This window comes from Hermetia illucens, chromosome 6 (genome assembly GCF_905115235.1).
Source record: "Hermetia illucens chromosome 6, iHerIll2.2.curated.20191125, whole genome shotgun sequence".
NCBI classification, from domain to species: domain Eukaryota; kingdom Metazoa; phylum Arthropoda; class Insecta; order Diptera; family Stratiomyidae; genus Hermetia; species Hermetia illucens.
Window position 1 is genome coordinate 23660508 of NC_051854.1, and position 10885 is coordinate 23671392.

Below are 10885 nucleotides of genomic sequence, written 5' to 3' on the forward strand. Positions count from 1 at the left end.
GGAGCACATTGTCGCAAGGCAGGAGGAGTATTATCTTGCTCCCATTTTCTTGCTTTGCTAATGCCCAAAATTGCCAGCTTATATTTGTTGGAGAAAGCGAGCAATGTGAGGCCTGCGCTTATTCTAGAAACCAATCATAGTACGTTTCCGGTAGCCCAAGTTCGTTGCCCTGAGGTTGGTCATTATCCGAGGCGTTGCTGACGTTTCGGTAGCAATAAAGTTTCAAAATTCGCAAGTTGCTAGCCCACTAATTTATCCATCTTATTCGTCTTTTACGACAAGGATGGAAGACTTCGAGTGTATTCCTAAACCTCAACTCACAGGGCAGAGAGCAACTCAGAGACTAATTATTTTAGGCCTACGCGGAAAAAAACGGATGTAAGGGGCGCATAGCATTGGAAGATAGATTGGGGGAACTGAGTCCTGTTCTTGCAATACCATGTGATTCTCGAATCTTCATACATTTGTCTGGTAGATGGCATGAAGTAATCCTTAAAATCCTCAAACGTAGCGAAAAATGACACGAAATGGAATAATGCGTGCCGCGATATACTGAGATCTTTTACACCGACATTTTAAAAACGGAACAGTTTTCCGATAAGAACGACAAGTGGTCTTGTCCCTTGGGAGAATATACGTGCAACGGTCATTAGGCTGAATTGTATGCGATTCTAAGAGTTGCGAATTGGTAATTGAGGGGCCGATTAAGACAGGGGCGCAACCTTCAGCGATAGTCAAGTTGCGTTAAACAATCTTTTTACCACCTCAAGAATTTGCTAGGAATGTAATGGCTGATTGAATTCCATTTTTCTATTCTATATGGTGGAACTACTCTGTATTCACTGTGGCGTGGAGGGAAATTATGCTTCAGCAAAAGAAGGGTCATTTTCTCTCGTGCGAGATCGGAACTTGGAACTCGTGTGTCACTAGCATTGCCCAATATATATGGTTGTCATTTTCCCCTTGGTAGAGTACAGTGTGCCAACCACACACCACTTTGGACTTCAAACTCCTCTGAGATGCAGCAGGTGACATTTTGTGCCATAATATTACTTACTCGGGAATGCCCCCCCTGCGTAGAGCACTTCAGAGACACTCCCCATTCACACTATCGATGGCTTCCTCCAAATTAATGAAGAGCAGTTACAACGAAGACGTAACCTCCGCGCACTGTTCCAAAATGATCTTTAAGGTGTTGATGGGTGTGGTCAATGCAGGAGGATCTGGACCGAGAACCAACCTGCTCTCTATCGATAAAGCTTATTATGAGCTATTATCTTTGCAATCGTAGGGAGAGGACGATCATCTCCTTCGTCGCCTCTATGGGAAAATCCCGGATTCCCAAGATTTCTGTACGAATGTAAGTAGAAAATTCGTGGTCGCTCATAGATTTTGTCGTTACGTTGGCGTCCATTCTCATGTAGGGGGCCAAAAATTCTTCCGCGGATTCTTCACTCGAACGCGACCAAGAGTTCGCAATTTTTCTTACCAAAAACCCAGGCCTCCGAGTAATAAATAGGGACTGGCAAGATCAGAGTCTTGTACAGTATGAGCTTTGACCCTATGGTGAGACGTTTCGAGCGAAAAAGTTTTTGTAAGCTGAAATAGGCTCTGTTGGCTGCCAACAACCGTGTGCGGATTTCATCAACGAAGCTCTTATCAGTTTTTCGACCCTAGATAGGAGAAATTTTCAACGATCTCAAAGTTATATTCTCCTATCTTTATTCTTCCCGTTTGACCAGTGCCGTTTGATGTTGTTGGTTGGTTGGTTTTCGGTGCTGACGTTGCACCATATACTTTGTCTTGCCTTCATTGATGTGCAGCCAAAATCTCGCCCCGATTGCCGCCTGCTCAATCTGGATGAAGGCAGTTTGTACGTCTCGAGTCGTTCTTTCTATGATGTCGATATCATCAGCATAGGCCAGTAGTTGGGTGGGCTCCAGGGCCAGTTTAAAGAGTACGTATGATAATAGGGCATCCCCTTGTTGTAGACCGTTGTTGTTGTCGCACGGTCTTGAGAGTAATCCTAGTGCTTCTATCTGGCCTCGCACATTGGTCGTGGTCAGCCTAGTCAATCTTATCAATTTCGTCGCGATACCGAATTCTCTCATGGCCGTGTACAGTTTTGCCCTGGCTATACTATCATAGGCGGCTTTAAAATCGATGAATATATGGTGCGACTGATGTCCATATTCCAACAGTTTTTCCATAGCTTGCCGCAGGGAGAAAATCTGATCTGTTGCTGATTCGCCTGGAGTGAAGCCTCTTTGGTACGGGCCAATGATGTTCTGGGCGTATGGGGCTATCCGTCCTTGCAAGATACTGGAGATAGTTTTATAGATGGTACCCAGGTACGTGATACCTCTATAATTGCTGCACTGTGTGTTATCTCCATCTATGTAATTCCATCGGCTCCTGGCGACTTATGACTTTTAAGCCGATGAACTGCACGGACTGTTTCTTCTATACTTGGTGCTGGCAGTATTTGTCCGTCGTCTTCAGTTGGCGGGACCTTCAACTCGCTGATGTTCTGGTTGTTCATTAGTTCATCAAAGTACTCAACCTATCGCTCCAATATGCCCATTCTGTCGGAAATCAAATGTCCCTCTTTGTTTCGGCAGGATGAACATTGAGGTGTGTAAGACTTCACCCTGCTGACTTGTTGGTAAAACTTCCGCGCCTGGTGCGGTTGCTCCCTATACTTTTCGAGTTCATAGACCTGTTTGTTCTCCCAGGCTTCCTTTTTCCGTCTGTGAAGTCGCTTCTCCGCTCGCCGGAGTTCGTGATAAGTCTCCGCGCGTGCCCGTGTTCATTGAGAATGCAGCATTACTCGGTATGCAGCATTCTTGCGTTCCGTTGCTAGCTTACATTCATCGTCAAATCTGCCGTTCCGACTCTTTTTGCGACTGGGGCCAAGTATGTTAGTGGCCATATTTATGATAACATTCTTCAGGTGATTGTGAAGATCATTTATTGATGCTTCATCTCCAGGATCTCTGCCGACTGCGGTTATTGCGGCATTAATTTGGATGGCTTCAGTGTTAACTTTCACCTGATTGTCAGAGGGAATTCTGGAAGGTGTTGTTATTCGAGGTCGGAGCACCATCCCAACGAGATAGTGATCCGAGTCTATATTGGCCCCCCTATATGTTCTGACATTCAACAAGGCTGAGAAGTGGCGGCGTTCGATCAACACGTGATCAATTTGGTTGAAAGTGGTCCCATTTGGAGAGGCCCACGTATGTTTGTGGACCGCTTTTCGCGCAAACCACGTACTTCAAACAAGCATTTCACCCATTGATCCGCCGGCCGTTATCATCGGTATTTTGGTGTAAGCTATGTGTGCCAACGTATCGCCTGAATACGGGCTCCTTCCTTACTTGGCTGTTAAAATTTCCAAGTATGATTTTGATATCATATCTGGGACAGGCTTCGATGGCTCGTTCTACTGCCTCGTGGAAGGTAGCCTTCTTCGACTCTGCAGTCTCCTCTGTAGGGGGGTCAACATTAATGAGGTTTATATTTCTAAATTTGCCTCGCAAGCGCACGAAGCGGAATCCATAAAATATTTAATATCTGAGCGCCCCGCGTTTGGGCACCTTACATATCAGCTTTGGAGCGCTGATGTACGCCATCCGCAACGAGCAGATTCACATCCACTGGAGGAAATCCTGCGGTGAATTAACAAATCTGGCATATTACTTTAGAAAGGGGCCCTCGAGTGCAATGACCGTTATGGTTTGAGTGCTTAGAGGCTTTTACTTCCCACTTCTCCGCACACAAATACAAAAATTTTCCTGAAATTCAGGTCCCAAGCATAGTTTGCCAAGAGCTCCATTCATCCTTACTGAGCACATTATCAAAGAAAGGTAAATCTTGGTCGTGGGGATCCTTCCCCCTTCCTAGGACACATATCTGTTTCCGAAAGTTGACAAAAACAATAAAGCAAGCATTGATCCTTGATACGTTATATTCCTCCCACGTAAGGATGTTTGATAGTCATGACAGAATCATTCGTAGACTTCCAGTGAGAGTCTAGCCACAAAATTTCCTGAGATGAGAGTAGTTCTACCTCATTTATGGCTGCAGCGTATGTTTGAGGGGTTTACGGAAATGGTCATTTATAGGTTCTCATTGAGAATAAATTAGTTTTAAGCTAATGACTTCATTGATTTCGCTATTCACTAAGTTTTTTATTTTCTTCCAGGTTGCCTTTGGAAATATGTTGGAGTAACTCATCGCGTGAGAGTTTGCACCGACTTGCACTTTGGTGTCACTGATCAGTTTTTGAAAAAGCATTCAGACTCTACCTGTTCTCAGTTCACTCCGGCCTTCGTTAATTGCGCATGAAACAAGTTTTGGTCATTAGATTTCGGTCACGCGGTACAATGTGCAGATTTCGAGAATTTTTCTAAATTTTGATCCATAAATTTGATATTTAATAAATAAAACAATTAAAGTGAATATTTAATTAATAAATATTTGTGAATAGTGGAATAATAATAGTGAAATTCCCTCATTTTTGGAATTTAGTTTTTCCATACAGAAAACCAGTTTGTTGCACTAAATTCTTCCTGTCCCATGAAGTGCCGGAATTTCATGTCGATACATGCGCTAATCGCTTAGCCAGTAAATAAGTTAACTATTTTTCGGAAGTATCTCGTGCTAAATAGAATCCGGGAAAATAAAGATCCCCAAGGAATTCGGGAGCGTGGAGTCGCGTGTAACCTTGTGATCCTTTAAATTCGAGTTAGTTCTCCGTTGGCTTAATATTCGTCGCTGTCGTGTAAATAACATGCCGTTTCGGCAAGTGTGTAGTGCTTTAATTGAAATCTTGACTGAGCAGATCCTCTCCTTTCCTAAATAGACGGGACTTTCTAAGGAGTACGGCGTGGTCGTGCGGAATAATCGAATGGTTTCCTTCTCGTTTATAATAATCCTAGTCCCAAGCATAGGTTCCTCATTGCTAGTTAGTTTTCACTTATCATTTCCAGTTAGAACTAGGGGCTATTTTCCGGATGTGAGTCGGATGAGCCCACACAGTGCCATTAGTGACGTGAATATTGGTTTCGTTGAATGGTTCAAAAAGTGCGACAAATTTTAATTATGATGAGGATAACAAAAAAAGTGTAGTGGGAATTCAATATATTGAAGACCGTCAACATGCAACAAGGATTTATTAATCTCCAAAAAGATGGTGAGTACATATTTTCATTATCTGACTTGTCCGTTTGTTCACTTTTATATGGTAATGAATAACTAATAATCAACCTCGAAATATCCCATATGATTTTGTGGGTCCACCAACATTTTTATGAGTCATTCTACCTCTCCTGTAACGCAGCGATAATTTCACTCCGGGGAAACTGCCATCGGCTCCCGGAAGATTCTCTGGCGACTTATAAGGACGTTGTCCTTTTCTGGTCAGAATATCAGCGGCTACCATCTTGGCTATCACGTCAGTCTAATGTCGACCGCGAAACCAATAGTATCCACGCCAGTAGGAGGATCTAGCGGCGATACTCCACTGTAAAAATTAATCACTAGAATGGGCCTAGGCTGTGCTTCGATATGATTTCGGCCTTTCATCTGAATCGCAATATAGAAGAATGATACCCACCATGCACTTCGCCCTCTTTAGTTTGATTAGAGTCTCTTTTATTTCCACTCGTCAAATTAAGGCATTCAATGTGATCATTGCACAACATTTTTCCTCCTCGAGTGCGGCTTTAGCTATCTTAGCCAGTAGGTTAAATGCATTGGTTGACCTCGTCTTTCGATTTCTAAACTCCTTTTTTGAGTATCAACATTTCTTTTTGACAATTGGAAGTATTTTTTGGATAATTTGCCAGCATTATTTAGAAAGTATATCGGCTTAAAAGACGAAGGTTAACCCAAAGGGTGGTTCGTAGTGGGAATGAGCATTAGCTTCTGGTTCTTCTACTGTGGGGAAATGCCTCTTCTTTGAAACATGTCGAGATCGCTGTCACGAACATATTTGGCGCTATCTGGACTGATGCCTTAAGTTTTATTCACACGATCCAGCAGCTACTGTGTTCAGCACTGCACAACATAGGCAGACAAAACTGTTCCATACATTTACTATCAGAGTATTTATACGTTCCAGCATCAGGCGTTTCGGATCCAGCACAGTACCGGCGAAAGTGTTCATACCATCCAGCGGCAGGCGTTCCGGATTTGCACGGACATAGCACAGGTCAGAATTCGTGCAAACAATATTTTTCCCCGGTTCTGGAAGGTATTCCAGTAGAGAAATTGAAAAGCCATTCCATTGAAAGCGAAGAAGCGTAGAGAGCCTCTACTGTTGGATCGTGTGAATACCCCTTATAGTAAATGTATGGAACAATTTGTTTATGACTGTGCTGTGCAATGCTGCACACGCTAGCTGCTGGGTCACGGCTGGATCGTATGAATAGATCTTTGAGAGCTATGTTTTTATATCGCGATAGAGGTTTTTCTTTACCGCCTACACAACTTAGTTCAGTACAAGGGTATGAAGCCTTTAGAGATCGCCTAATCACAACCTAGTTCAGTACTAGGATATGAAGCCTTTAGATACTGTTGGTACAGTACCAGAATTTCCACCTAAGTTGTTTTTAATTCAGTGCCTCTGGCAGGTAAAATTGTAATTATGCGAACTATACGACCTTTTGACATAAGTATGATTTTTATGCGAACATCCTTCCCCTCTCTTTGAACGTACTTTTCAAGGATGAACTTCTGGATTCATTTGGCAATTCTCAGCATTTAATTGCCGTGGTGCGGGTATCGGACGAGAATTACGCGGGGATCGCTCTATGTGGAATTTCCAGAAAAGGTATACTAAACAGGCCACGACTATTGACAAACCCATATATTTGATGGTGAAATTATGGACGTCAGGGAACGTATTTGTCGGGAGTCCTCCTTCGGCATATCGTCGTCTTCCAAATTATCCTGCTGAGCAATTGATTTTCAGGTATCGGTGAATTCGAGGATGTCGGATTGATTTCGAGAAGGAATGAAGGATGTCCTTATCATTGTAGGATATACCTTGCTTGCCTGTAACGTAGTGTCTTTGTCCTTGATACTGCATCCACTAGTTATATTGAAAATTCCTGATCCACTTAGCACTTGAGCAGAAATCGTAGCTCCACATCTGTTAGTTGGTCATGCAACTGCTTTCGAGTTAATACCTGCGGATTAACTTTGCCGTGTTGAGCCCCTGTTATTACATCCAATAATGTAGATTACGCCTTTTGATAGTGTGCCGTTATCAAAATCAATCGTATTGCTAGAGTGTTGAAATATTTGATTAGTTTTTCTTGGTGGGATTCGTTGTTTACTCTCGTAATTGTATTGATTGTCTAGTTGAGATAACCTTAAAGTTCGTTCACTCGTTTTTCTACTGTTTTGTGAGTTTCTCTTGTGATGTTTGTAGTGAAATCAATGATGGATGTTTGATTTCGCAGCAATTCCAGCAGTTATACATCGTTCTGTTCCAGATGTTTTAACGTTTTTGACATCTTCTCAGCGTAGTCATTGTCCAAAACGACAAATAGCGAGTGAGCGACGTTATCGAATACAGAGGGGATCTTTTCCAACAGACTTGACCTTCCTAATGCAGAAACGGGTTGTGTTAATTTGGTTACCATGTCTGAGAATCGAGGAAGAGTTGGTTCACAGGTCTGCTTGTTTACCATCCTGCTGCAGAGATAATGCAAGTTTTCGAGCCTCTTATTTACGGTTGCTAGCTCTTTCCGGTAGCTGGTCACATTATAGTAAATGGCCAGATCCCATTCGTTGGATGACACATGGATGAAACCCATCCGTTCAAAATACAATCTTGGCGTTGATTTAAGTTTGGTGTCCTGATCGTTTCCTAGGCCTGGCAAGATAAGACAAGTGAATAATAACAGACTGATGGGAGATTGGCTGAGCCCAGGTTTGGGATGGTGGAGGGGGATGGACGTTTGGTCTGTTGTGGCTTTGCTTTTGTGTTAGCTATTGATTGTCTCGCCACGAATAGGTTGGCTGATTCAGCATAGTAAGAGGGGAGACCGATCTGGTAATGCTTTCTTCCGTTCCGGTGACCGTTTTTTCTTCAGCATTTATTAGGAGCGGAGCATGATTGTGGATTGGCCGTTTCACGACACCTGTGGCTGTTTTTACGATTGCCACTCGGACGAGATCGTCATTTCTTTTAACAGTCTCCGGTATCTAACCGAGAGGCTATTGCATGGCAGGAAGGTTGTTGTCTTTTATTAATGCCATTATACCAGGTTAGGCATTCTGGCACTGTTGCTTCCATGTGCTTCGATACTGTAGCTCAGTTAAATATTCTTTGAACCATCGTTGCCAGAATTCGTTTTAGATATGGAGAGTGCGCTTCCAATGTTGATCTAGACCTACTCGCTAAGTTTGTTTAGCGGACTCGGCGGTACTCGTCAGCGGTTCTATTAGAAAGTATCCCGGTGTTAGTGTAGTCAGATCATTGGGGTCCAAAGACATTGGTGTGATGGGCCTTGAATTAAGTATCGCTTCTACTTGCACCATTACTATTTCTAATTCCTCATAAGCTGTCTTTTACGCTGTCAGGAAGCAAGTTTTTAGTAGATTTGACGGCTGCCTCCTATAGTTCGCCAAAATGAGGTACCCTTGGTGGAATTAAATGGGATTCAGCGATTAAGCTCCAAGCTACAGGGGTCAGGCGTCAGGGCTTTGCTCTCGATGATCCTTAACCAGATTACACCTTTTACAGACTCCATCACCTTTATCCCATGCACAACTTCCATGAGCTTTCCTTTTCGCCGTCTTTGGTATTGGAGGAGATCGTGAAATTGATGTGTTTCTCCTGAACAGATGCATTGGGTGTCGAAATCGGCTTTCTATCAGGTATCTTCAGCTCATTATTCTTTGCCATTGTAGTTGGTGTTCCTGGCAGAGTTGTTGAGAAATCTAAAACACTTGTAGCATTAGCTGCCATTGTGACTGAGTTGTCCTCTATACAGGCACTGCAGTCGAAGGATGCTCACTCTGAAAAGCCATTGCTACTGGGGTTTACTCTTTCTCACTTGTTCCACTTTCTATTCTTTCTATTTTCCGGGTATCCTTCCCATAGCCATTTTGGTCCACGCACCGGAGATGAGCCCATACACAGTCAAAAGAAAGGGACCTGAACACATATCTAGACACCGTTAGGAATGCGTGAAATGTGGCGAGAGATCTGGAAACTCCTCATAACAGGTATCTCTCTCTGTCACACGCAGTTTTTCAGAAACGATCACACCGATTCAAATGAGATTTGATGGAAATGTGAATGATGAAAGCTAATGAATTACATTGTTGCAAGTTGAACTCAAGGGGGTCCTCATATACCTAAAGGGGGATGCAACATTTTTTCACCGAATATTGTCATGTGGGGTATCAAATGAAGGGTCTTGATTAATACTTTCGGAAGCAGATATTGGTTTTGTTCCGAAAAGGGACAATTACTTGAAGGACCCGTTCTACGAAACTATTCAAACGAAAAATCTGAAAAAAAATATAATGGTCCGTACGCATAATATATAGGCCTCAGAATTTTCTCTAATACAATAGCAGTTCGAATAAACTTGATAACAGTATAATTTTGTATTTTGGAAATTTACTGCGAGTCCATTTTAAGTTCATTCAAGAATCGTAAAATTGGAAAGTTTGGCGAAAATTCTAATATTATTAACAAAGTTAGTTAAGTTAGAGACCAAGCTTCCCATTGGCCACGCAGCGCTCGATATACAATATGTTGTTTCTTCTTCGCTTTCGATATTATTAGCAACTTTTCCAGTGCAGGGAGCATAATTACTGGGGTGTTGCTTCGGTTCATTCCCCCGCCAGATGCGTTGGCCTCTAACGCATGACTAGCAGGCAACAGATCCTCTTCATTTGAATGCTCTACCCTCTTAGCCCGTCCGGAAGTTCGCTTTTGAAAGGGTAGTCCCCACTTTTCAGTCTACAAAAAAGTAACTCTTTAACGAACTATTTCCTTTTAAACGCATTTTCAATTTTCAACCCCAAACGCACAACTTAGTGGTAGTTTTTCTATCGTCAACTTATGAATCCTAGATTATTTTCATTCAAAAGTTTGTCAAAATATTTACCGTAAATGCTTTCATTCCATCAGATATATTTTGGTGAGATTACGTCTCCTTACCGCTTAGTTTGCCCTTGAGATGGTCCGGCAATTTGATGTGCTACTGAAGCTTATGAATATTCAACAGTCGGGAGTTTACCCACCTTGAGCTTATCTAAACTTTCGTACTTAGTGAATTTTTCATAACGGATCTCCTCAAACTCCTGATGCCGGCAAACTGTATCACAACACAAATAAAAACAAAGACCACATCTAAAACGTTTTCTGATCCTTTCAATCTCTCCGTTCCCCACCTGCCTTGCTTCCGAATTGAACTAGTTTCCTAATCCGAATAAAAGTATTAAAATAGCACCCGAAATCACGATGCCTGCACGTCCCGTATCCTTGTCTGATTAAGTAGATAGTAATTGACGTGTTCAAGGATTATGGGCTTAGGTAAGACTACTATACTTTATACAGGAATCGTATTGCATTCTTAATTAAGTCTGGCAGGGATTTTCTCATCATTAATTCAATAGATCATGGTTGTTGGATTGCGTCCTTCACCAGGACGCATCCGTATATATTATGGTTTGCCTCATTGTGAATAGTTGATGGAAGGGGTGGCGTGATAGTTAAGTATACACGAATGCTCCAATATGACCCTTATTTGGTTTGTTATTCGTAAATGTCGTGACAAACCCGTGTAAATAATAAACACTATACGTAACCTTACGGTACTTACCTACTGGTGAGCGTATTAAAGTTTTATGG

At 42.4% G+C, this 10885-nt stretch overlaps 1 protein-coding gene across 2 annotated transcripts in view; it reads right to left on the minus strand.

Moving 5' to 3' along the window:
* The window catches only part of LOC119659955, a 69738-nt gene extending 59229 nt beyond the window's left edge, over positions 1–10509 (minus strand). Inside the window, exons 1-2 of one of the 2 annotated variants that reach the window (XM_038068307.1) lie at positions 10426–10509; positions 10140–10349 (exon numbers count right to left, since the gene is read on the minus strand). In XM_038068307.1, the coding sequence (XP_037924235.1) occupies positions 10140–10154 (15 nt within the window). In that variant the 5' untranslated portion in view covers positions 10155–10349; positions 10426–10509. Of the gene's footprint in view, positions 1–10139 lie in introns of both variants that reach the window. The other variant, XM_038068306.1, reaches the window with a different exon arrangement.
* Between the last annotated feature and the right edge of the window lie 376 nt (positions 10510–10885).